At 43.2% G+C, this 27,691-nt stretch overlaps 1 protein-coding gene across 50 annotated transcripts in view; it reads left to right on the top strand.

The window, feature by feature from the left end:
* Positions 1-27,691, top strand: part of SORBS1 (sorbin and SH3 domain containing 1) — a 181,379-nt gene that overhangs the window by 80,733 nt on the left and 72,955 nt on the right. For 9 of the 50 annotated variants that reach the window (XM_062579816.1, XM_062579801.1, XM_062579802.1 and 6 more), the window contains exons 1-2: positions 16,774-16,884; positions 26,783-26,838. In XM_062579816.1, coding sequence (XP_062435800.1) covers positions 16,853-16,884; positions 26,783-26,838 — 88 coding nt within the window. In that variant the 5' untranslated portion in view covers positions 16,774-16,852. Of the gene's footprint in view, positions 1-5,754; positions 5,869-7,854; positions 7,958-16,772; positions 16,885-24,257; positions 24,277-26,782; positions 26,839-27,691 lie in introns of those variants that run through there. The other 41 variants (XM_062579827.1, XM_062579821.1, XM_062579825.1 and 38 more) reach the window with 13 other exon arrangements.

Below are 27,691 nucleotides of genomic sequence, written 5' to 3'. Positions count from 1 at the left end.
CTTATTTTTATCTGCAGAATAGATCTTTCTGTTCTTGAAGTTCACTGCTGTGCTTTTGTTCTTTGTATTTTGGTGTGTCAGTGATCCATCTTTTTTTTTTTTTTTTTCTGCACAGCAGCACCAAATTATAGCAGTTGTGTATCTTTGTCCAGCATGTTGTGATTTCATTTGTGGCAACATGGTCACTGTATTAGATCAGACAGAATCTGCTCTGGCAGCAGTACATCAGCCTGACATACACCGTTGCTCCTGCAATCTACAGAAGAGCTCTTTTTACAACATTGCACTGTTCTTCTCATTTCCATCTGTTTGTCATTCCATAGCTTCTTGAATAACAGTGAGACTGCTATTGCCTTTGAGATGTGTCATAAGCTTGTTGCAAGCGCTCTCTTTCCTTTAATAGTCCACTTTGCCAGGCAGTGCAGTTGGAAGATACAGTAAGGGGAATTGACAATTTATTCCAGCTGTTCTGCTGAAGCTTTGCCAGTGGCTCTTACGCATGTTTCCCCACTTGCTGTCCGCATTGATTTTTCTATTATTTATGGCAAGAATTGAGGGCCATTCTCAGAGCTGCTTAAAATTAAGGAGTGCCTCTTCTCTTTAAGTATTAGAACAAGAGAGTTTTTAGTATTAAGGAGATGAGGCAGTAAGTGATTGTATTTCAAACAAAAAGAAAATTGGTAGAAAACCTAAGACAAGAAACTTGTTCTGAATTTTGCATGGTTCACCCTTTCTGTGCTCACTGAGATAAAATTCATTACCATAGCTGTTAGCTATGAAAAATTATACTCACCATGGAATAAAATCATCTGACAGGATTTAAAGTCCCAGCCTTATTTACAACAACTGTTTGTCTCAAGCCATAATAAAGATCTTATCCCTCAGGTCTTCAGATGATCTGCAGGGAGATCAGGTGGGACTAGAAATAGTCTTCCCTGCACGGTGTTCTTGAGATTCAAAGGGGAGCTCTGGGAGCAAAAGGCACTTGTTGCCTCCACAGAAATACCAGGTGTTAGATTAAGACTGGAGCCAGAACGTAGCAATGCTGCGAGCCGAAGGCAGGATTCCCGCACCCCTCAGAGCTGTGGCTGCTGTGCCCCTTCCCCAGGGAAATAGCTCCTCCTCGCTGCCAGTTCTCCTGTGCTCCCAGGTAGGAGTGGGCAGAGAATCGCAGTTTAACTGCTGCGTTTTCACCGTGAGTGCCCGGCTCTTTGAGCTGAGTGATGTTGCAGGTTGTGGGATATCATTCATTGTGTTCTCTCTCCCCCCTCCACTCCCTTTCTTCTTTTTTTTTTTTTAATTTATTGTTTTTCCCTAGGCGATTTTATAGAGCCAGCCTTCAGGAGCCAAAAGCAGTGTGATCTCAGTAAGATTTTGTTGCACCTCTTTTCTCCCTGTGATAGGAGAGGCTATTGTATTTCCAGGCAGAGAAGTGTAAAGCACACAGTGCCCTGAGGCCGAGTTGCTCTGTATCTGACCCTTTGCCTTGGTCACTGACCCTCATTTCATTCAAACAGGTTTGTAAGTGGAGGCACTTCTTATGTCTTTAAGGTCTATGTAACCGAGGAGGGAAGATTAGAATGGGAGGTTTCTCTTACTGTTCTGGGCCATGGGCTGCCTGCCAGTTTTGCTTCTTGAGAAGCAAGTATTTAGTTTTGTGAGTATCAAGAGCGTGACTCATTGTCCTCTTTGACATACTTTAATAAACGTAATGAGTGATGGTTTATGTGAGGATGCACCGAGACTCTGCCTGAGCTGACCGGACTCAGCGCGCTTTAATCTCACATGGGGAAAGAGGAAATGAGTTAATCTGCAGTTAAATATAGAAGTGCTGAAAGAGGTGGGAAAGGGAGAGGTTGATTCTAATCTCTCTGGGGTTGGGGTCAGTCAAGAGTAACCTCTGTATTTGGATAGTATTGCGCTGGGGTAAGTCATGTGTCACCTCTGTGGAGCTGACAATGTTAGCTGATGGAAAACAGAGACAAAGTGAGAATATGTCTTAAGCTCTGGAGTCACCGCAGTGTTGTTCTTTCTGTTCACCCTTTTGCACATAGCTGTTTTTTTTTTTTTTTTTTTCCTTTCAAGAGGTAAGCAATGGATTATAGGGGTAAGCAGCTGTATATTACTGAAATTACATCTTGAAGACCAAATTTCAGGGTGGGTCAGTGTTGATGTGCAAGCTTGTTTCTCTGACTGCCATGAAGAAGATACACCATGACATTGTGGGTTTTTTTTTTTGTTTTTTTTTTTTTTGGGGGGGTGGGTTGGTAGCTTATGCTTTTGGGTATGCTTGTTTTCTGTTTGTTTCTATCCACAAGAATCTTGATTTGAGCTTGAGATGCAGAAGAGTCCAGGAGCTGGCATGTAGACTCAAGAGTTTATTCTCATCTGACTTAACTTGTTCTAATGCTGTTTTCTGATCAGTGAAGCAGAGCTGTATTTCCTCCATGTATATCCCCTTTCTTCTCCCTTTATGTACAAGTATGTTCTTAAACTCTGACTGCATTAGACTGAGAGCTGCTGCTCACCTCTGCTGACCTCTACTTACAGTTTTTTGCATGCCTCTTTGATGGAGTGGCCACATTATAGTATCTTTTACTAGTGTATATTAGCTGCTTCTAGGCAATGTCTCTCTGCATGGCAAAGTGGCCTAATGTAGCCGGAACTGGAAAGACTGCCGCACCCATGCAGAGAAGAGCACCTTGTACCTCGCTGGCCCTGCTGGTGCTGGGAGATGGGCCTCTGCCAGCACTAGGGAAGAAGCAGATGGATCTTGCTGACTCATTTGGGCAGGTGAAAGTGGATGCTCAAGCATGGCCTGAACAAACCTGAAAGACTGATTTTGGGGGCAGCCAAATCTGTGAACAAGGCTTGAGCTAATCTGTTACTGTGCTGACAATGTTTTCTCAACACAGTCAGATCCCAAGTAGTCCATGTAAGGAGTTTGCATTTGGTGATCACATACTGTATAGATCATGTTTGTTGAGCTGTGGGTAGACAAAGATAATGGCTTGCAGAAGCCTATGAAGATGAAGGGTCTATCAATAAGAAGAGTTCATTTTTATACTGGAGAAAATGTAGAACAATTTAAAGAGATCAAGGTCTGTCCTGGAATATACTTGTGCATCTTTTGTTGACATGACTACGAATCATGTGCTTTTGTTGGACAGCAAGATTTGGTCTTGCATGTAGGTTAATAATAGTATTACTGATCTCTTTACTCTTCCAATAGACAGAAAGCAATATTTTGTGGGTCATTCCAGGCCATAGACGCAGACTGAATGCTCTGGCTGGCCATCTCTTTCTAAGCAGTCCATATAGATCACGTAAGAACAGTTTGAGAAAATCTAATAAAACTATCTAGAAGTTGACAGCCAATAACATTAGAGATGGCTTATTAACAGATGATTCTCAATATTGTTATTACTTGTAATCAGCAAAAATGTTGCTTACCTTTACTGTACTGACTGAGGGTGGTGGTGGTGGTGTTATATATGGTATTTATTAATCTGGAATGGTTCAGATAAATTTTTACAAGATTCATTGATTGCTTTTCTCATGTGAGCTATCAGTATTATGACTTTCAGAGATCAAGAACTCATCCATAATTTGAGACCAAGAATAAGCATCAATTTAGCAAACAGTTGCTCTGATTGAAGATGTTGCCTCTTCCTCCCTTCCACCTCACTGCTTGTTGTTGCACCACTATTGATGGTTACAACTTTGCTTGTAGCTTTGCCTCCTGAAAAGTGTGCGAGCACACTCTCATCAGCATCAAGAAAGCCTTGAGTTGAATCAGCTTAAATTACCTTCACTGGCTGCTTAATTTAACTTGGTGGATTCTGCCTTCTGCAGGTTGTGGAATGCTCACGTGGAGGGTTCTCCTCCCAGAACTGTGGGGAGAGGTAAGCTCTGGCACGTGGGAAAGTGACTAGCAGTTTGCAGTGGTCTTCAGTCTCGTGTCTCCAGCTGGATCCCAAAAATGGGTGTCTGTTTCCAGCCTTAGAGGCAGTATAAACCAGTGGAAAGAGCATTGTGCTAGGAACTGTAGGTTGGTTGATTTGTTTTTCCTGGCACTGCTCATGGTGTTATGTGATCACTTCTCTTCTATGCCTCTATCTTCCCTTCATTTATCTTGTCTGTTTAGACTTCTTGGTAAAGGGGCTGCCTGTTCTTATGAGGACAATAGCAAAATATTATTATCTGCTAGTCTTGAAGAGCGTCTTAAAGTTATAGTTTTCTTAACAGCTGTAGATCTAGCCTTTGGAGCTGAATATTTTGTTTGTTTTTCTTTTCAGCCCTTTGCTTTTCAGTTGTAAAGCTGGCACCACACTGCTGATATGTTTGTTTGTTTCTTTTTTTGTTGCCATTGTTCTTGCTTTGATTTTGCAGCTCAGTGCCCGAAGCATAGGGTGCTTATAAACAGCATGATGAAGTCAAGCAGGGTCAGACTCTTTCTGTTTTACCTTGAAAACAATGTGAAACTCCTGTTTCTTTGGACTGGCACACCCCATTCTTGAGCTGAGCGCTGCGCAAGGGAGTTGGCTGCGCTCCTGTCCTGTTCAGGTGTGAGCCCGCTCGGAGAGTGTTTGCCACTGCTGCCTGTCGGGGTGCTGGAAGCTGCGTTGCCGGCTTGGTGATTGTGTGAGAGATCACGCTGCGCGGTGTCGAAAATTCACGTGAGAATAACAGCACCCTGAGCTGATGTCCACATGTACAGTTGTTACTGGGATTAGTTGCAACTAGGTGACATTACCTGGGCTCAGACGTGTGTGCATGGATGAGTCTTGCTGGATCCTGCTTGGCTTGGATCCTTGAATTTTTTGTCACTTTGTGCAATGAGGTTTTCTCCTGTTTTTCACTTTCCAAGAGCTTTCTCCTCAGGGATGTGGTTTAAATGAGCGTGGCCTCTGTCTGTCCTCTTTAAGAAGGGCCAGGTTACTACTTGTACCATGGTTGTGCAGAATGAAGCTGTCAGGGGTTGCATCAGCCCTTGACATGAATAGAGCAGCCTCACGAAACACCAGTAAAAAAGTGGACCGTAGGTACTTCTGTGTTTTGGGCACATACCCACCTTGTTCTGGCTATTTGCCTTTCATGTCACTCTGAAAAACATAGATGTCAGGCCTGGGAAACGGCAGACTGAGGTGTAGCTTCATACTTCAAAACTATGCAAACTGCAGTTCCCCTGAGCAGCAGTGATTTGTTTAACTGATGATCTGACTCTGGGGGTGTTCAGGCTCATTCCAGCAAATTGTGGTTTTCCTCAGGTTGCTTGATTTCAGCACTCATTTGGTACACTGCTGTGTGCATTCATAGTGCCTGGATGGGAGGACTGGTGTGGTTGCATGTTGCTGTTTTGTAGCTGGTTGAACACTTCAGTCTCCATCGGGGAGCTGGTGTGCTGGCTGATTTTTTTGCAGGAAATGTCTGAGTACCTTTCGCATTACTCAGTGGAAACTCTTTCAGCAGTCTCTTCCAGCAGATTTTTCTGTTACAGTGGAAATCAAACTCTAAGAGCAGATAAAACTGACCACGGTTAAATTTAACACAATTTAATTTAAAAATGCTGAAAACTTTGGCAATGACAATATCCATCATGTCCAAAGGTAGGACTTGTAACCCCACTGCCCTAACTTTGCTGCCACTGATAGGGAGTTCTGCCACCAGCAGTGGTGGGAGTAGAGTTTGTCTAGAACCGAATCCTTTTGCAAATCCTGTGTTAATCATTTTACCCAAAATAATTTCTTATAGATCTCCAGGAATTAACGTATTTCCAGGGGGGAAGTTTGGCTATTGGGACACAAAACCAGGCGTAGTCTGCTTCCATATTCCTGTGACTGGCTGTGCTCGCTGGCTGTGCGCCAGGTAAGAGCCCTTACTGTAACAACTCTGAGTATCGGAGAGGTGTCTATTAGTTGCTTCTCATGCCACTTATTCTCTCCTCCCCCTCCCAACCTAGCTTTTAGTCGTTGTGATGAGTAATGAGTTCTCTGCTTTGAGCAGCTTTTGGTGACTGGGACTCTGGCCAGCCTCAGCCTTTTGCCAGCTCTCAAGGACAGGGCAGGCTGGGAAAGCAAAGGGACTGTGTTAATGCCAGCATGGCAGCGTCTTGGGTCACAGCAAAACCAGGGCTTGACCTTGCAGCCGGGATAGTAGCTCCTTCTTGGTGCTTATGCTGTACAGCTTGGTAGAAATTTTTTTCACAGTACTGAGGAATAAACCTTTCAAATGTGCTCTCTAATATAGGGAGAGATTTGTATCCTTTCATCTATTCTTTTTTTTACCTATTGGAAATGGAGAAATGACTAGATTGTCCCAGATAGGAAACTCTCACTTGTTTTTAACTTATGTTTCCTCAGAACTATTCTAGTTCTACTGGAAAAATTATCCTGGTTCTTCTAGGCTTATCTTTCAGGATGTCTTGAGGCTTGTTAAACGTCATATTATTGCTGGGACTCTGTGGGCATCCTCTGAGATGGCTCCCAGACAGGCTCTGGGAGAGTTTACACTCTGGGAGTTTTTACCTCTTACCATCACCTCCTTCCTTCCCCCTCTTCCCTCCCTCCCCCCCCAATGTCATGTTTATGTACTACCTGCACTGTCTGTCGGGAGCACATCTAACTAGCAAGGCTTGTTGGCTGGCTGGCTAATATCGTACCAGGCCCTTGGAGGGTCTGGGCTTACATTGCTTGCTGAAAGAAACACGACTTCCTTCCCATCAGAGCTTGAATGAAACATGCGGAAAGGTGCGTTCAGTCCTGCAGCTTTTGGCCTGTAACTCAACTGGTCAGGCTGCTCGAGGTCTTTCTGAAGAACATAGAGAAGTGCACAGAAGATAGTGCAGAGAAGAGCCTGAATTGCCCTCTGGAAGAAGCGCTCTCTGCACTCACTACCGGAGAGTTAGAGTGGCTAGCTGACAAATTCAATTGAACACATGATATGATTAAAGTTAAGTGGTGCCAATGCTTGCCTTATAAATCAAACCGCAAAGACGTCTTGCTAAAGCCAGGCTGCTGTTAATATAACTGAGTGAAATGGTAAAGCTGCACAGCTGTCTATCAAATCAATGTCAAATATAATTGTTTAGAATTAATGCTGGGTTGCAGTTAAATAGTCACATGTAGTAACTGTCAATGTATGCAAAAAGTTACTACAATTTTTACCCATGTGGCTATCTGTCGAGTTATATATCCTTACCAACAAATGTGCCCAGAGACAAACTGATGTATGCATCTTAGTACATACTTGCTATCTGCCCTGTGGCTTCTAAGCCATGGTAAGAGCCCTTCTTTCTCAGAGCTCTTACTCCTGGTAGCAGGGGTTTTCTCTCTCATGGCTGTTACTACCTCTAGCTCCTAGCCCAGGCTCCCTATCGGACAAGCCTACTTATGCATCAGATGTAGTAGAATAGGATGCATTATCCACATCTCTGCTTCTGCATCTTGCAAACCAGCACATTAAATTAAGTTGAAATCGGCAGTGGTTTACATCAGTAAACAGACTGTAGGTTGTAGGGAGGTATGAGTATTAGTGCTGTTCAGCTGTCCCTGCTACTTGTCAGGGGGAGAATCTCTGGCAGAGGGGCCGGAAAACAGATGTGGTTTCAGCCTTCCCTGGAGACGTCTGTGGATTTCAGCCCTTATGTAGGGTATGCTGTGATGTGGATCTGGTCAGCCTGCTGTTCAGACTAACTGCGCTTCTTGCATGGCAATCACAGAGAACTAGTTTGTCTAAAAGTTAACTTTATTTTTGCTATAGAGTGATTCTTCTGTATAGACCTCTCTATAATCACATTGAACACTGGGGCTGGTGGCACTGACGGCACACTTTCCTCCCCTCTGCCTTTTGTAGGTATGCGCTATTATGTAACAGCTGCCTGTGAGAAGCTGGAATTGCTGCCGGAGAATCCTGTCCTTTTCAACTGGGCCTGAAGAGTTCAGCCAAGCAGATCAGTGTGAGTATGCGGAGGGGAAGGAGCATGTCTTTAGGAGACCTAATCCTGACTTGGAGCACCAAAATTACATCCATCTCCATCATTTGCAGTAAAGGATTTTTTGAGTTTTTCTTCCTAGTAATAGCCTATCTGCACTGTGTAGCAGAAAGCTATATTTTGGTGAGAGCATCACTGTATTATATATTTTCTTTTAGATGAGCCAGTCAAAAGCTCCAGCACTCAAGAAAAAGAAAAAAGTTCCTACTGCTGTTTCGTGGTTAATTGTGGATGCATTAGATAAGATGCAGTAGTCCCCAGCAAGGATCAAATTCACCTTTTTCACCATCAGATATTCTTCTTGTTTATTATCTGCATTTGCAGTGTCCTTTTCTATGTACTTTGGTGCTGGTGTCAGTAAACATTGGTCATTTCAAATTAGGTCTGGGACATACAGTGATTGTTGGTTGTTGGAATTGGAGTTGGGGTTAGGATTTAGGATGAGAAGACTGAGGATTAGCAGCTTACCTTGAACAGGCTGCAAATCCAGGTTTAGCAATGGATCTTGCATGCAAGCTTTAGGTTTAGTCTAGGGTGGTAGGCACTAGATTTGGGTTACAGCAGCGAAGTGCTAGATTCATTGCATCATCAGAAGAGACCACTAGGTTAGGTGTGGGCTGGTGTCAGACTGCCTCGCTTGATGAGGTGTAGGTTTGGAGCAGTTGGGAGCTGCTGGGCTGGGATCAGGATTTGGGGAGAATGATGGGATTGATACCTAAGATAAAGTCAGATTCCCAAGGGACTACTGGGTTAGATATAGGGCTGCTGTAGACAGGCAACAGCTACTAATACTGGTGCAGGTGAGGGGGTTGTTTTTTGTTGTTTTTTTTTTCCTTCCTTCCTTTTTTTTCCTTAAGAGGGGATGGTACGAGATTTTTGGTACTGTTTAGTCTAAGATTAAATCCTGGGTTGAAAGACTTGACAGTTCTGAGATAAGGTTTGATATTTTTACCTACTTGAGGCAAAAGTGCTGCAAGCTTTTTCCCCATAGAGTGACTCTGATACAGAGCCTGTTTGTGGGCAGGAAGGCAAAGGTCGCAGCAGGATGCACAGAAGACTGAATCTCTGGCATCCAAGAAGCAGGAAAGATGAATCTTTTGGACTACTTTCAGCCTTTTTAAGGAATAGAAAAAAGTATCAGGGGAGTGGATCCTTCTGACTCTTCCCTTCCCTTTCCTCTGCCCTAGTGCTCTAATGGTCTCCAGTTTCAGCTCTGCAGTTGTCTTGACAGTGTTATGTGGGAAAGCAGTCTATACCTGATGCTGGTCTCTGTGCCAGTCACACATCACACACATACTGACACAATGACTCAAGGATTGCTTATATCTCTCTCCTTCAGTGATGCAGAGCCCTTCCAGCAGAGGAGGAGGAGGGGGAAGGAGGTTGTGTCAAAATATCTGCATGCTGAACATGCAGAGGCTATTTTCAGCCTGATTGCCCTGTCTTCTGTGAATTAATCTTCACTGAGGAAACAAAGTCTAGGTTGTTGATGAGGAAACTGGAGAAGCTTTTAGGATGCATCATGCCCAGTGTTTTGTCGTTCTGCTCCTGCTGCCTTATAAGCATAATCATCTGGCCCCACTGTTGAACTGACGGTTTCTTGGACATTGCTAGAACTGAGCCATTTCGCACCAGATCTGAATTTGATTCTGTGTTCTGGCTACATTTTTATTTGGAGTGAAGGCAACCAAGTACTTAGTCTTCCTCCAGCCAGAAAGATGCAGCGTGCTTTCAGGCACGGATCTGGATAAAGAACGTCTCCAAGAAGCCTTGATTCTCAGATGTGCCTGGGATTCCTGCTTGCATTTTACTTGTGGTTGGCCTCTGCGAATAACCACAGGATGACGCCACCTCCACTTTTTTTCATTATCCTCAATACCAGCTTAGTCCTGCTGGCCATCAAGTGACATCACGACATGGCACATCTTTGCATTGAGGTATGCATAGCATCAAGTACTAAGGTCTGGGTAGCCTATACAGGAGTCTGAAAGAGAATGGCTCACTCCCTAGTCTTTCTCCCAGATTAGGGGGAGCCCTTGTTTTGGGGGACAAGGAATGGAAACTGTTATCAAGTGGGTTAAGGCTCTCCATTTGATTCTTTTGCTTTTCCCCCAAAGGAGAGCTTCCCTCCTATGCTTAGCATAGGTGGAAAATTGATCTAGAGGTTGCTAAAGAAAAGTGTTTCAACTCTTGTGGCTAATTTCCCTAGAGCCCATGGGCTGCTGTCTTGTATGGTACTCCAGTTCACTGCTTTGAGTGAATGTTGAAGGCTATTCAGATAGGCTGCTATAAGGTGTGAGGAACCTCCTTCTGCATTTTTTTATCCCCTCCCCCCCCCCCCCCCCCCCCCCCCCCGGACAGGGCAGGACAGCTCCTGGAGGAAGGTGTCATCAAGAACATCACTTTGGCTCCAGCCAGCTGGTCTCACTGGCTCTGTGCATCTTCAGCTATAAAGAGGGATTTAAAAAGTGCAGTGCAGCACCAGAGATCAGAGCAGCAACAGAGTGGAAGTGAGTTTATAGACAGCAAGAAGATGAGATTTTCTTTTTTTTCTATTGAGCTTTTGGGAACAGATGGAGAGTCGATAAGGCAGAGATGCTGGAAGGGACATTGTTTCACGTGTTTTCCTTAATGTCTTCCCAATCTGCTTGCAGATTCATAGCTCCTGCCTCTTCTGCATAGAGCAGTACAGAACATAAATTTCAGTGCCCCTAGGCCTCTGGAGGTGAACTCTCCCTGGAGGCCTGTTGAGCTGTGTCCTTTGGACTCAGGGGCTTTTGACACAAAGGGTCGTGGGAGCAGCTTGTGGCCTCGTGGCCACTTGTGTTTACTTTATTCCAAGTTACCACAGCGAAGGGGCTAGACTTTCTGGATAGAGACACTGACACAGGAGTGTATTGGCCAGGCCTGGTTCTGATAGACCAGTCCTGCATCTCTAAACGGCCAATGTTTGTTTTAATCTGGTTAGAAGCCAAAAAAAAAAAAAAAAAAAAAAAGAGAGAGAGAGAGCCCAGCAGTGTACGGAACAGCGGTCATTACCATTAGTTACTTATCCAGTTGCTATTTCTCTGCTCTAATGAGAAATGTAGAGTGGTGGGAGGGGACGTGGGCTTCTCTCTTCATCAGCTACTCTCCTCATCTCCTTGAAGAGGTTCACACATGTTTCTTCTCAATACACCTGTACCCTGGCATTGCCCTTAGAGAGTTTTGAAGACATCCATGAAGTTAGATCTGTCTTCTATGTGGCAGCCAGAGAGTTTGAGGGAGAGGAGTCAAGGAGAGAGGAGTGTTAAAGTATTGTTAACTCCCAAAGGCAGTGACTTCAGATTGTGAACTGAGAGATTTGATTTTTTTTTTTTCCATTAGCTTTCATAGCTACATATGTAACTGGTTAATAGTTTCAGCCAACTGGCAAAGTTAGTCAAATCCATATTTCTCCTTAGCCTAGATTTGGGCTGGATCCATCTCTGCCCCCTGTACTTACTGTATGTATCATTAACAGAGTTGTTCAATCTCTATGAATGCTCAGGCTTGTCTTCTGGAAGACATGTTGCCTCTTTGAGGCTTGTGGTTTTGTTCCCAGAGAGTGGGGAATCAGCTGTGGCTTGATTCTGTGTTCACTTGTCTTTAGCAATTAGGATGCAGGAAAAAACGGTGCGGGAAAATAGGATGGACAGACAGCAGTGTCTGAATTTTCTTTTTGTGGCTTCTGCTAGTTCCCTTCCTACCACACTTCTCTCTCTCCTGTTTTTCTCTGGACTACTGCTTAAATCGTTGCTGTTGGTATAAGCATTAAGCTCAGGTTCTGAGCCAGACATTATGCTAAATATAGGAATATTTTGAGTCTGCAAAATGAGTGGGAGAACTTCATGAAAGCCTGTTTCCTTCTAACTATACCGTAAGGCTAATTTAAGCCCAACAGTGTGACAGTTAAGAGCACTAGTAAATAGCTGGTATGTCACTGTGGAAGTTCTTAATATTGGTTAGGCTTCATGATGTTACCTTCACAGACAGTAGTACCATTCATTGATTGAGGTGCTGGTTGGATCAGTAAGGATGGGAGAGTCAGGACTTTAGTTGACTAAACTTGTTTTAAGAAGTGTCATTGCTGTGCTTTTCCTGCAAGAGAACAGAGCCTGGGTTCTTCTGCCCTGTGCAACCTGGTCATCGCTGTGAGCCTGATGCTCATGTCCCACCCCAGCTTTATCATGTATGCCACAAATCATAGCATGCAAAGATTTTTTTTTTTAATGTCCATTTTGCCTGAGCAGAAGTGACAATGCAAGGGGAAAAGAGATGGAGAAATTGATGTGCAGGTAAAGATGCAGGTGTTTACTTGATTGCCTGCTGTAACTACCATTCATTTTCTTGAGACTTGGGTTAGTATAACGTGGTCCTATTTTTTTCTTCTCCTGTGGTTTTTGTGTTTATCAGGCCTTTAATTAGACAAAAATGCTTAGACCAGGGTTAACAACTGTTCAAGGGTGTTGGACAAGGTTATACTTTGTTTTCTACATGAGAGTTTAAATAGATCAGTAGAAATTCAGTGAGAGCTGGGAGAAACTGCTGTTCAAGAGGCTGCCAAACAGCTGATTGCTCTTAGCTTTTGTTGGTATAAGGCAATGTTTTTCAGCTCCTGCTGAGTTTTTGAACCAGCAGAAGACAGAAGTGGGATCCATGCCTTTCACAGAAGCCTTCATTAAGATGGTGGAGAGCCCAGATCTGGATCAACTGTGACCCTACTGGATAGTATTTTTGGCTGGTTTAGATGAGCCTGCAGTATATCCCTTAGCTAAAACAGCCAGAAGGGACACTTAGATAGTTCTTCAGCCCTCAGCAAGGAAGCCAAATTATTTGTTTCCTTTTGCCATCTGTTTGCGAAAGTCTCCTAGTTGCTTGTCTCTGAGGCTGTGCGCCCCTTCTGTACTTTTAGCAGGTTATGTGCTTTCACTGGATTAACAGGCACATTGCTATTACAAAGGCCACTTGCTAGTCCTTAAATTGTTCTCGCCTGCAGACTTGCTCCTGCTAGATACAGAGGCGGAAGGTTTATTTAGGAGAAGCAGCTGAGGAGGAATGTTTTTGTGTCAGATTGAGTTTCTGCCTAGAGCTCTTAAAAGGACAGTATGCATCTTTAGGAGGAGTTTTGCTCTGTATCTAGTAACAGTCTGAACCTTTTCATGCCACATGCGTTATGCTGTAAGTGCTTCCTGTGTCCGTGAGCATTTGCACTGAGCTGCCTGGCAGGTTGTAGGGTAATATTTCCTTCCCTAGTGGTACTGCTTCCTGTAGCTTTGAGCTGGGGAGGAGCGAGCTGCAGAGTTCAGGCCGAGATTTGGGGCATCTAAGGGGATCCAGAACTTGAGAACTTTGGGGAAAGCTAGGACTTGTCTGCAATAACACGGAGAAAGCTGTGAAACTGTCCTAACTGGACAGTTAACTAACTGGGTGGCTGTTTTGTAATAAAGCAGAAGCTCCAGCCCAGCAGGGTGCGGAGTCTGGGTGAATGATTTTGCGCTAATTTGCAGTACTGGGTGGAACTCTAGCAACAGCGTGTTATTTTGGCTGAGTTCTGTTTTGCCATTCAAACCCCAAAACTCAGAGGGAATTGAACTAAAAAGCATGAGGATGTTGTAAGTCTGCTTCTCTTCCTCTATTTGCAGCGCCAAATGAGCTCCATTATTTTAATTAGCATCTCCCTGATTTATCAAAACTATCTCCTTTTCTGAACTGGCTTTACTGCACCTGTTTGTCCTCTGATTGAAGGCTGAGCCCACCGGCATACTGGGGTGGTATGAAAGAGCTAGGATGGCTGTGTGGCTTTATCAGAACATGAAAATGGTATAGATTGTGCATCAGACTTTCCAGGCTAGCTTAGAACTGGTTGGACATCAGAGGTCATCCTTCTGATAAAAGGATTTGTGTATGACTTTGATAGCAAAACAGGGACAAGATGAGGGTAGGCTTGTCTGATGGGTAGAGCGGTGGTCTGGAAAATCCTAGAAATGGACTCTGCCTCTGTTATGTCAAAGACTTCCCTTGTGCACGTGGTTTTGTCCATTTTCCTATTTCCTTTAGTTATAACAATGATGCTATGTTTTCCAAAGACTTGGGTACCATGGTGGGGGGGGGGGGAATACAGCAGGTGATCATGGAAACGTCCTGGCATTTAAATGGCCTCTACTGCTATACTGCGACAATTACAGCAGAAACTACACTATTACTGCAGATTGATAAAGCAGCAGCAGAAGATCATGAAATTTTTTATCTTGCCCTGAGAGCTGACTTCAGAGACAACCATGGTAAGTGGCTGTGCAGAGCTTGCTGCCTGGTTCCTACCACCACCACCATGTGAAGCAGCAGATTCAATGAGGGTCCTTCAGTTTTCTATCTGACCAGGTGTCCATAGTACAAACTTCTGCCTCTCTACAAGGTAATTGAAGCTTATCTGAGCTGGATCCTACAAATCCTAAAGACAGAAGTGTTCCTGACCTGCTCCTTGACCTGAACTTTCCCATCTGAATTTGGATCTGGAGCAGCCCCTAGATCTCCCTAAGTGTCATTCTCACTAGCTCCCTAGCTGTTATTTTTCCAGAGTATGGCTTCTACTCTCTTGACATTTTAACGGTGCTCATTTTTATTACCTGAAGAAAAACTGTCAGACTTGTTTATAAACCAAGCAAGGGGCTGCCAGCTGACAGAAACCTCTCATGTGATCATGCTCCAGAACAGATTTGAGAGGGAGATCAAAGAAGATATGTTTGGTGGGGGGTCTCCTGGTGTGTACTGTTGTATAAACAAGTATGTTTCAAGTAATTGGAGCTGCTGATAACTGCACAGTTTACTTTGGACAATGTTGTGTGTTTTCTCTTTCTGGTTTGTTTGGGAACTTCCTCCCCCCTCCTCCCCCCCGCAGAAGGGACACTAGGGTATGACCACTCAAAACATGGTTTTCCATCGTCATTTATTCTGACTGTTGTATATTTGAAATAACCCTCTTCTTCCTCTAGCCAATCCAAACACACCTGTCTTTTAGAAGAGTTGGAGTCTACGCCTAGATCCAAAATCAAATTTCACAAATAGCCTCAGATATCTGCTGGGATAAATGAACCTGAAACTCATTTAAAAACGTTAGTGCTTCTGGGATCTCATACTGAATCTTGGCATGGGTACTTCTTGTTAACTTTGATTAGGTACTACCAGTGGCATGTTCACACTGAGGTGTGGGATCCATCTTAAATAAAAAGGTAAAACAGAGCGGTATTTTCCAACTTTTTCTTATCCCTTAGCCAGTTTACCAAGTCAGGACTGTGCATATTGATGATTAAATGTTCTCATTATTAAATTAAACTGATGATTAAATGTTCCCATTTGATGGGAGATAAGTATTGGATTGCTAAATGTTATACTGGCGAGGAGGGAAAAGGGCTTGGTTGGCAAACCAGAATCTCAGTCAACATTTCACAAGGCATCAATATGGTTTTGCATGTGTAGGTATTTGGAGGCATTTGTTTTGTGTCCTTTGCTAACATCTTTCTAGAAGAGTTAGAGTAAACGTTAGAGTAAACATTGACCAACAGAGTGAATTTTGCTCTGTGCCCTTCTGCAATCAGCGACTCTCTCCATCTGCACTGCTTTCTAGGTCTTAACTGAATGCTGAGACACTTGCCTTGCAATGATTTTTCAGTATGTTTTCAGTCAATGAATTAGGCTGCAGATCAATGCCTATATGCACATGCATAGTTGAGGCATCAACCTTGGAGAGATGTAGGTGGAGAGACTCTAAAGTGTCAGTCACAAAAAGCTGCAGTCTCAGTGTGCTGATTGCTGTGATCTGGTGACAAAGGACACTACCAAGAGACTTGGGTTCTCCCTCAAATTAATTCTACTATTAGATTACCACTGGGCCTTGGATAACCAAACTCCAAGCTCTGATTTGGAGAAGTCTTAATCCCAGTCATTCATTGTGCAAGTTCATACAGTGGAAGAAAGGGTGCTGCTGTGCTGCTACCATCCTTTCCAGCAGACTGCCCAGGCTAGGATGGTGTGAATATATCCTCACGCTCCTGCAAGCTGGCATGACTTGTACTCCAGTGTGCATCTAGGGCTGAATGAAGGGGAGTCAGGCTACTCTGTGGTGGGCATGCTAAACTCTGGGGACACCCCAGCATAGCTTGTGGCTTAAAAGCTTCCTTGGTGCCTGTTATGATGCTCAAAGTGTCATACCCGCTCATCTTCGTAGCTACACAAGTGGACAGCTTCTCTTTTTATCATGTTGTTTGTGCTACAAATCTCAGAAACCTTAGCTTACCCCTCAGCTCCTATCCACTGAAATAGGATCTGCAGTGGCCAGTGCTAATGAAAATCTTGTCATCCTTGACAAGCCAACACTCTCTGGCTATTTAAAAAAAAGAAAAAATAAAGCTTTTTATTTTTAAAGCACTTACCATGTGCTTTAACTATTTCTTTCAAGGTCTGTCTGCCTTTTAGCTTCTCTAGAGCATCCCATACCTTTCCTCCTGTGGACTGTCACCTCCCAACTTTCTCTTTTTTCCCAGCTCCAGAGCTGTAAGAAGCATCAGTGTCTTGCATGATGACAGTGGCAAGGGAGTAACAGGCAGGCTGGGTGGGGGTGGCTGGTGGTGAGCAAGCCTAGTGACAGGATGGTGTGACTAAGAGCCAGCTGGCTAATTAAAGCACAGCAGTAGGAGGAGCAAAGTATTTAAGGGTGGCAGAGGGAGAGAGGCCTCCACAAATTTCTTGTTACACCTCAACAAGCCAAGTGGCTGTGTGACACAGAGAAAAGCTTCCTTAACTCTTTAATACCTCTCAAATGGTGAAACCAAGGGATTGAGGAAAATGGCACCATTAGCTGAGAAGCCTAAATCACGGTAAGGATACCAATATCTTTTATCCAGTTAGTCAGGAGGTAGCCCTCTTAGAGCTGCTGATGAATTGATCTACCAGGACTTTACAAGACATTGGCGTGTGCTGATGTGCAGTTGGTAGTTCTGTTGGGGTGGTACAGGTTAATGTTCAGATAGCTCCTTTCATCAGAATAGGTGTTGCCAGTTACTGCTTGAAAAGAAAGGAGGTATCTATGTACACCTTAACATGGGTTTGTGTTGTAGTTAGGGAAATGGGCAGGTCCTTGTTTCCCTACCAAAATGACTGGATCTTTCTCCTGACTAATTTTATGGGAAGGAGTGGTTAAAGGCAATTCCTGAATGCTGAGTCTGTGGCCTGTTGCTAAAACGAAAGTGAAGAGAATGGATGTGGAATTCTCAGCAATGTGTAAGTTTGGTCACCTGAGGCTGGAAGAGTCAGAGGGGAGTGAAGTTGAGGGTTCTGGAAGGTCACATTTTGCTATTTCTGGAGACGTGTGGAATCTCAGACCGTTGTTTAAGCCAGTGGATTGGTTTTCTTGGCTCATTTTCAGTGCTGAGATAAGAAACGATCACTGTGTTCTTAATTCCAGTGTGTAGGTGACTTCAGAGCAGCACAGTCCAATCAACTGAGCCCAAGATTAGTTGTCCTGGACTCCAGTGTGAGTTCTGGTTTGCTGTGTAGCATTGGGTGCATAATAGTGGCCAGCCTTCTGGATTTTGTTGGGAGCTTTTTGTGCCAGATATACAGATGCATGAATTGGTTCCCTAGAAACACTTCTAGCATAGCGATGTCTCAAAGTTGGCAAAGGCCAAGGCAAATGACTCTGTCTCACCTCCACTTGTGCCCCTATGCTTGTCAGAAGTGTGTTGGAAGAGATCCTGGCATGTGCCTGACTCCCCTTATACGTTGGCTAGACTTAGCTTTTGCTGTGGTCCCCCAGAATTCACTGCAGTTGTGTGAGAGTGGGAACAACTCTCCGACCACTTCTGCTTATTCTGGCAACATCATATAACACCCCAAAAGGCTGATGCCTGCACCCTGTGCCAGTTCGGCTGTTTTCAGCCACTGCCTAGAGTAGAGGCCAATGTTTTTCATCCTTGTGTGAAGTAGGAATGGCATGTACATATCTCAGAACATGGTAGCAGCAGCTTAGTGTTGTACAGAGCTTGAAAACAGCTAGTGCTAGCAGAGCTCACTATTAAACATCAATGTGTGATTATGGTTGTCCCCATGAACGCTTGGCAATACCTGTGCAGTTCCCCCCCCCCAACAAAACTAGGAATCTCAGGGTTTGTCTGCAATGGCATACGGCAATCTGTAGCAATAAAGTATCTATTTTACACACCAGAGGTGCATCAGAATCTTCCCTTCACGCTCATTTTTATGGAATGTTTATCATCTCGATCTGAACTCGATGACACTATTCAATCTCTAATTAGAATTTCTACTTAATGCAACTTCCACTTGTTCACTGCTGTCACACGCTCCTGAACAGTGAAGTAGTAAAGACAGCTTTTGTTGTCTTTGCTATACAAAATCACGTCAGGAGAAGCTGCTGGATGTTGTTCAGATGATCTAAATTACTGTATTTATAGAACACCATTCACTGTAGTAAATGCAAAGTAGTGTTTGTCCCTCGATCCTGTGGTCAGCCAAATGGGCCCATTGTCGCACATAATTGGGGCTTCTGGAATTTGGGTCTGTTTATGTACAGTGGTTGTTCTGCAGAAACAAAAATGGCCTTCAACCAGAGGTGTATACACAAGGCTAAGTGCAGTACACAGAGTACACTGGTCACACAGGTCTTACAAGTAGTCTCAAAACAGCTTGACTCCAAGGAATATGCTGTGTACATACGTCAGCTTGCTTCCAGCTGAAACAGCAACCAGCGTCTTCTTGGTGAGGTGTAGTCATTCCAGATTCTCTAGAAGATTTTCCTTTTGCAAAAAATAAATCCGATGACACTGAATTAATTTCCCCTTATTAACCCTAGACAAAATTCTATTGAATTAAATTTCAGTAGTTAACGTGCTCCTTGCCCAAATTCCTTTATGAGTCATGGTAGAACCAAGTGTCCTGAGCTGTCCCAGGTTGCTGTGTGGCTATTATATTATTTACTAGTTTCCCTTCATAGTTGGTGGTGTGAGAACTGTGCCCTGCTGAGTTTGGTTGTACAGGACATACATCAGTTTGTAAAGCGCTTCCGTTTGTGAGGTGTTAGTGTACGTATCACAGTGACTTCTGAGCGAAGTCTCAGCTTCTAATGCTCTCAAAAGTTGTGCTTTGGATCTCCTGCTAAGTTGAATACAAGATTTTTATTTAAAATATTCCAGAATCTGTTTTTCTCTCTGAAGTTTCAAAATGTATATGTTGACTGCTCGGACATGTAGGTGTGGCACAAAGGTATTTGTTTCTTTGGTTGACACAGATGAGGCACAGCCCACAGCTAATGTCACCATCATCTCCGATAACTATCAAACACACACACACGCACAAGGGCAGTGTTGACTCAGTCAGGAGCAAGTCAAAGCCCATTTGCAATGTATTGAAATCTGTTGTCACGGGAAGAAATGTTTTTGGCTGTAATGCTATGGATCAGAGCTGTTAACTTAACCAAAGGGAACCAGGTGCTTCATGTCAAGTTTCTCTTCTGTCTGCTGAGCCAAACCACCCTCTTTGGACTACTCTTTCAGGCAGTGTCTCTGTAGCAGGACAGGAGCTGAGGGCTCCAGTAGGAGCCACCCTTTACCCCTCCACCTACAAGTAGTTGTCACCTCATAAGCGTTCCCTGGCTGATGTGAAATTATTCCAGTTTCCTTGCAAGTGAGCTTCCTGTAGACATCAAAATCACTATCTGAACTAGCACTGTCTGCAGAATTGTTTTTAGTAGACAGGCCAGAATTAGCATGGACCAAACAATCTGATTCATCTCTTAAACCTGCAGATTTCCCTTCCTTTTCAGCTGCTGAGCATATCAGTTGTAGGCTTTGCTCTCTTTTTGTGACATGAAGCAGAGTTTAGACTTAGGACTTCCAGTCTTTAAAATCCTCCACTGTTTTCCAGGCTGAGATCTCCAATATATTTGCTGTAATTCTTGTTTTCATTTTAATGAGATGGGTGGCAATGGGCAGGCCGGTTGCTTTGGAAATGTTTATTACAGGCTTGCAAACTGAACACTCAGAGGTGCAATAGCCTTCTAAAAATGTATGGGTGGGGATATGTACCATGAGGGAAAAGAGCTACTTAATCAGAAAAATAGTGTTGGTGCAAAACAAATCAGTGTTAGCTGGTCATGGATTAAATTTAGGCTGAAAGTCAGAACCTGCATTCTAACTGGAAGAAGAGTGAGCTCTGGAATAGCCTTCAGGAGGAACAGTGGAGGCAGAAAGTCATGCTGCTTTCAAGCTGGGACGTGAAATGTTCTCGGACAGGATTGTGTGACACAGTTGCCTGCAATAGAATTGGAGGCGACTTGATGACCCAGGAGATCCCTTTCTGCCCTGTGCTCTAAAGCGGTGACTTGAACCGAGTTAAGTCAGGTTGCGGGTGAGCTTTGTTTACTCTGAAGTTGATGCCTGAAAGATGACTTAATTCAAAAGCATCACTGAGTTCTTAAAGCCACTCCTCCTAGTTTAAATTTCCTGCTTGACTTCTGGTTTTCTGAGTAACACATTCCTGTTAAATTACACAAAAGGTAGCTGGGGCAAGTGTCCCCAACTTAACTTTGCAGATTAGGAAGGAAACAAACGTACTCTATACCTATAAATACATAAACGCGTAATATAGCATATGAAATGTGCTATCTTTACTTCTTCCAACAGCTGTAAGCTCAACATAAGAACATTTAATGGCAGCTTGTGTTCTATACTGCCATTTGTTTCATTTAGTGAGTTTTCCCTGCTCCTTCTCTGCTGTTTTAAGATTCACTGAAGAGTGTGGGGAGGCCGTTGCGTTGTTCAGAATTAGCACAGTTCTTCTGTGTGCTGCTTATTCATAGCCTTTTTATGAGATTTATTCTTAGGAGCACAATGTCTTCTGAGGAGTGGCAGGATGTTCTTTAACCCTTCAATTACAATGACAGGCAACGTGTTTCTTTTGGTATTTCAGGGTAAGGTATGGTAACATGGTACTTGAAGAGACAGGTGTTTGCCTGGGTAACCTGAAGCTGCGTTCAGGGTTCCAGTTATTTTTCTCTCTCCATGCTTTATGTGATATAATGCGAGAAGTGAAGAGGTGGTGTTGTAGCTTTGATAACTGTGCTTCAGATGCAGGCAGCAACTCACATGTTTAGATCATTAACTTCAAACCAAGCCTATGCCAAAATGTTTTCCTGGGCATGGGGCAGAGCTCTGCGGGACCCGACCTCACGTGCGATGCAGGCCTGCCACGGGGCCGGGCAGCAGGCAGCCTGCCTAAGGCGTTCCGCGCCGGACGTGTAGCGGGAAGCGTCACTGAAAGAAGCTGCCATGCGCTTTGTGCCAAGCTTTTAGACATACTTTGAGCCCACCCTCTGGTAATGGTAGGGGTGCAAGCAGCCCTCCAGGTGGGCAAACTCAGCTGGGTGCTGAGGCTGTGGGTGAACTGGAGCAGCTGGGGTATCCCAGAGTGAGCAAATACAGACTGGGAACTTCAGTTGTCTGGAACAAAAGATAAGCTTGACCAGTCTGATTTTTCTCTACCTCTGCTAAAATACAAAAATAATCTAAACTGCAAATTTTCTCTGCTCTAGGCATTGAGTGCTAGGTTGGGTGGGGTGGTTGACGTGATGTGAGGCTGTGTCCTGGAAGTGGTGTTTGCCATGTTCCTTGAGCAAAGGACCCTCCAGAGCAGGGGAAGTGGCAGCGGTGCAGCCCTCTGCCCCCTCCCAGCTTTGGGACTCCGCATTACTGGCACAGCTGTGTGCGCAGAACATCCAGATCTGGCACACCACTGGCAAGTGCAGAAGGGCCTGAGCTGCAGGCTAAGTGACTTGAGTGGTGCGAATGATATGCGAGATCTGGCCATGTGAGAAGTAAATGTTATGATTTCTGATCTTCCTGCTGTTTATATAAGTCTCAAAGGTTGGCATTTTTCTAAAAGCCTCAACTCCTAGATTATACTAATATAAATAACAGTTTCAATTTTCATTTCAAAACAACCATAAAACCCTTAAAAGTTCTTGTGCCTGGAGAGAAAAATTTCAAAAAGTAAAAGCTCAAATCTGAGAAGATAAAGCAGGAGGCCAAATCTCAGGATTTTAGGGATATACCTCATAAATTTTGAATGTTTATGTTTAGCAATTAACATCTTAAAATCCTATGTGAATAATCAGAGCTGTCAATAGTAACAAGAGAAGAAACTAAGGGAAATTACTTCTCCAACACACATTTGACCACCAAAAATAACTATCTCCTGCAACCCTTAACTAAGATACCAGTGATTTAAGAGCATGTGTCCTTACTTGGAACTATTAATGAGCTGTTTGTTATTCCCTGCCATTGCAGGGGGAGTGCTTGAACGTTTAGAGCCTGTGAGATAATCCAGAGACATGCTGTGCAGCAGTAGTCACCACTTATCTGCATTCCTCCTAAATAGGGTTCCAAATCCCCTGCTCTCTTTTCCACACCAAGTAGGGAAAGAGCTGCAGTCTTGGAAGAAACGTGCTAGGGATGAAAGGGAAGAAGGAGCCATTAAACGTCCTTCTAGAGCTATGACGGACCTAGCAAGGACATGGTGGACGTTATGTACAGACATTGGCATGTGCAGAATTGAAGCCTATGGCTAATGCCTTAGGAATTCAGTACCTTTCATTGCGTTTTGCATGTCTGCAACTTTGAAGCCTTTGTTGCTTTTCTTTGTCACATTTTGGGAAAGGCATGAATTCAGGTCTGGCAAGGTGACAGCCTCTCTGCTGGTAGGAACAGGGAGCTGGAAGGAGTAACTTTGTTTTATTTTGTTTTGTGTTGCCTGACCTGGCAGTACCAGTTTCTCTGTTTTTAAGGTTGACATGAGGGACCTCATTGTTGGTTCCCTCTGAAAGGCTCTGTGCTGAAGTGCTGCTGTTCACGCTTCCACAAGTCTGCAGGACTGGCTCGGCTGTGCCTCCAGGAAACTCTCCAAAGCACCCGGGAGCAGAAAATGTTTCCAAATTCCCCTCCTTTCACAGCCTGCAGGCAGCCTAGGGACAAGCTGTCTGGCCAGCCTGGCAGGGACTGCTCTGTCTAATGATGCAGTAGCCTAAGACTCATGGCACGCTGATTTATGGCATGTATGCACCCAGGTTTTACAGAGGGCAACACTTCGCTATACTGGGACCGTGGAGCCAGATGTGCTCCCTGGCTGGACCATGGATCTAGTGCTAAGAGCAGCCTCGGGCTGCTCCATAAAATACAAGATAGGCCTAATTAGACTTCAGTACGCAGTTTAAATTAAATGTATGCGAGACAGGTAGAATAGCCCTGTAGCCCTAATGCAAAAAGGCACTGAAGCATGTTTTAAACTTCAAACATGCGCCATGGTTTCCTGAATCTAAAAAGTGATTATTTCTACCTGCATACAGCCAATTTGCATGCAAATCAGCTGATCTAAATCAACTTTTAAATGGAGTCTCCAGAGTTGCACTCATTCATATCCACTATGAATTTAATCCTTTGTATGGGAACCCACATTAGATGTGAGTTCAGCTGGCTGCTTAAATAATGCTGATTAGTTTCACAGTTAGTAAGCACTGAAGGCTTGTTATTTTAATTGAATTCTATAGTTGCTAGTAAATTTGGGAATACGTGGAAAAGTCATTTTCTAGATCAAATTCTAATGAGTTTGTCCTCCTACTTCATTTACTTATAGCAAACTTTCTTTAATTCTTATTAAGTTTTCTTTAATTTAAATAAAAAATTCAATCTCTAAATCACTTCCTATTAGAAGAAATTTGTTCTTTTAAAGCCAAATAATTGTCTGTTTTTGTGGGTTCTTTCGTTAATGCTGACTTTACATTGCAAGTAATGTCAAGACTCTTGAATCCAATTACAAAACATCGAAATAAGAGATTCCTTGTGGCTGTGATGCCAATATTTCTACATAGAGATGAGGTGGTCTGGCCGGCACAAAGTATAGGCCTAAATTTAATTGTTCAGAGACCACTATTGTAGAAGGGGGCCTGTATTGCTCAGGTTTGTGAGCTGCTGTTCCTGTTTCCTCTCTAGGAAAGGTAACAGCCTGGATTATTTTTGCCTTGTGTTTTGTATCTTACATACCAGAGAAAAGCATGCAGCCTTTTGGAGATGTTGTCAGTGGAGCATCTTTTTCTGTTGACTTGCATGGAGCTCATAGAGAGGAGGGTCAGTGCTGAGTCAAAACTTCTAGGATCCTGTGATCTCAATTTCAGGATGATATTTGTGGAGGCTTTAATTCTAAAGGTGAGCTTTACTTTTAAAGGTGACTTACTTTGGGTTTGGTCTTTCTTGTAGTTTTCTCCGTGTCCTACAGAGGGATATATATTTATCCAGTGAGTTCGACTCATAAGTTTTTCATACATAGAAGATTATAATATTCCTATGTATATCCTTTGCCTGGGTAGCCTGTAATCTGAGCCCATTTCTTTCCCCTTTACATGAATTAAGGCATCTTCCTGTAATGGAAATCTTACTGAGATGGGAAAGAACATTATTAATAAATATGTTTGTCCAAATTCTCAGACTGTGCTAGCCATCTCTAGTTCAGAGTCTTTACTCCTTGTACAAAATGGTAGAACCAAAAAGCAGACATTGCATTGGCAGGCAAAATCAGGCAGCAGGCCTGATTAGTTTTAGACTACACCCCCCACTTTTCACTGTGTTTCACTGGGATCAGCTTAAGAGTTAGGCTGCATCTTACTGAGCCTTCACCAACCCATGGTGTATATCTTAGGTGGCTATTTCAATGAATAAAATGTTTAAAAAATTAAGTGTTGGCAGCTGTCGCTAGAGCGGCATGCTTGAGAGCCCGGATACTGGCTAGTTTTAGCAGTGAACAGACCAGTCTGTTACTGTATTTGCTTGTTGAATTTTCTTTCCTTTCCTCTTCGAGTATCTGTTGAACATGTTTGTTATGTTCTGGCTGGTATGAAACAAATGCTAGCTAAGAATGGGGACAGTTCAAGCAGGAGAAAAAACTTCCCTGAAGGCAATTTCCACCTCTTACAAAGTATCACTGCTGCCTCCAGTTCATGTAACAGGAAAACAAGGATCTCTATCTATCTTGTTTGTTTTCTTATTTCTCTTAGCAGCTTGGAAGGAGAAGAGAGTTTTGTACCTGCTTTTCCCCATATTTCACAGGTTAGGGTCTTTGTCTATGCATGATTGTGTAGATTCTGGTGCCTGTTCTGTTTGCCTCCTGGGGGGCACTTAACCGAGGATCTTTTGGTCTAAAAGTGTGAGTACTGGCAGAATTAAAAAAAAAAAAAATAGTCTTATCTTGGCTGGAGTTACTTTTGGTCTCACTCTTGAGTGCTATTTTTTGATGAAAATGGAATAAAATGAACAGAAATTAAAGGATTTTTATTTCAATCTACGACCCTTACAGAGTCAGGAGACCCTGGCAAACAGGCCTGTTTTGCAGAAATGCTGCTCTTTTGCTGTTGAAACCAACATTTGCAGTGTCATACTGAAACCTGTTTGTTGCTGTAGGTATCACGTCCTAACAGGAGTGGGCACTGAGTATGAACAGGCCCCACAGTTGTCCCCATTTAGTCTTCCATGATTGTGAATATTGACTTTTTCTCCTCTGATCCCAGTCTGATAATTTTTTGTCTTGGGCTGGTAATTCCACTGCCTTTGGTCCCAGAAGAATTGAAGCTTCTCATTTTAAGTCTCACCTATAGAGACTGTTCCTGAAAATACCGGTAGCACTGGTGTTTTACTCCATGAATAATGAACAGCTACAGAGCCTGCTTGGTAAGATTATTTATCCTGCTGTGCAGGAGTCTTGGTGTTGAGTCTGTGCTCTTGGTTGGAAGGATACAACATCCCTGAGAGCTCTTGCAACCTGTGCATCCCCTGCCTGAGCAAATACCTTCGCAGCTGCTCATGCAAAGGCTGTGCACCTCGGCTTCGCCCTTGGAGAAGGCAGCTGAAGCGCATGAGGCAAGCTACTGAATCTATGCCAAGAGAAATGATCGGGAATTGCCTGCTATATAGAAAGTCTCTTAGTAGAAATGGAGATAAGATATTCTCCTCCATGGTAAAGTGGTCAAGGAGAGTAACAGAACGCTTGTTTAGCTAGAAACAATGGCTAGGTAAAAGAAATTCATGCATAACTCAAGGCGCATTTCCTTGGCCCATCAGTGCATGCTTTGTAACAGAAAATGCTACCCTGTTCTCTTTATTCATTTTAAATTCTAAAGGGGCAAGCAGGACTAGAAGTGATTGAGGCAGAAGTTAATATGAGTTTTTATAGATAACTCTCTTCTGTATTGTAACATCTTCCAAAGGAGAGACAAACTTTGGTCTGAACAACAGATAGCCTTGAAATCTGGCAATAACTCTAGGTTGGGGGCTTTTGCTTAGAGCTAGTATCACTGCTTTTTTTTTTTTTTTTTTTTTTTTTTTTAATGGTGCATGTTTCAAGGATTAGAGACTAGCCAGATTTGCAGTTTGCCATATACAGGCTTTTACATTTTAGTCAGTATCTTGTGATTTAATCTTGAGGGTTAGTCTGAAAATGTTTTTAGTAATATCTATATTGGGTAGGAATCCTGCTTAATTCTGATAATTATCAACAAAAAATATACTAACTAAATAAATCCATTTGAGTTGAGAAACTAAATTTTTTTAAGACACTGTGACTCCTACCTTGACTTCTGTGATGCATGTTCAACACCAGGCCCACTGCAGTCTGGGCAGACGTGAAACATAAGGTAATCATTCTGCCTTTTACTTTAAACAGAGGCAAAGAAAATCCAGAAGCGAAAAAAGCAAGTCCCTCGACCACAATGAGCTCTGGTAAGTCTCTGTTATTTTCCACTTGCCTTCACTGACCTATCTTTTTACTGCTAGAATCATTCCTGTCTGTTTGTGATGCAATTGCGCTTTCCTTTTTTTTTCTTTTTTTTTTCTTTTTTCCTTTTTGACTGTTCTTCTTCCCAGTTCTCAGACATGTCCCCTGCTCAGGGAATCTGACTATTGATGAAACAGTGGAATCACTTTTTAGTGAAAAATGTACTGACTTGATTTTTATTGTTTAAATTTAGCCCGTAAAACTCAAAATTTGACTAAGGAGGTCAGCCCTTGAACTGGAGTAGGTCACTTTAGCTTCTTTCATTTTGGCATACGATATTAGAATTCAAAATCATGTTAATTACCTGAATGAATGATTAGAAATAAATGTTAGTATGTTTTAGTAGGGACAAATGCCAAATCTAACATCTGGATTGGAAAAATCAGCTGTTCAGAGACAAATGAGGGAACAGCAAACAGGGCTGGTTAGGCAGAGGAGAACCTCAGAGCTTGTCTGTGTGACAGGCTGAATCAGATTGAACAATTTTTATACTGTTGCAAAAAAAAATGCAGATATCATACCAAAGTGTCATACCAAAGTGTTATTATTCCACATGTCCAAGACATATTTCTACTGATTTTAGCACTCTGTCAGATCTCAGCTGGAGCACTGTGCCCAGTGTTTGGCCTTAGAAAAATATGGACCAATTGGACTGAGTCCAAAGGAAAATATGAGCTAGGAATTTGGATTAAACATTACTAAAGTTCCAAGTTTGAAGCAGTGGAATACATTGTTTTGGAGTGATGCTGGATGTTCATATGAACTAGTTAGACAAATGCTTGTCAGCAATGACACAGG

Source organism: Rhea pennata, chromosome 7, assembly GCF_028389875.1.
Source record: "Rhea pennata isolate bPtePen1 chromosome 7, bPtePen1.pri, whole genome shotgun sequence".
Classification (NCBI taxonomy): Eukaryota; Metazoa; Chordata; class Aves; order Rheiformes; family Rheidae; genus Rhea; species Rhea pennata.
This window is presented reverse-complemented; position numbering and strand designations above follow the sequence as displayed.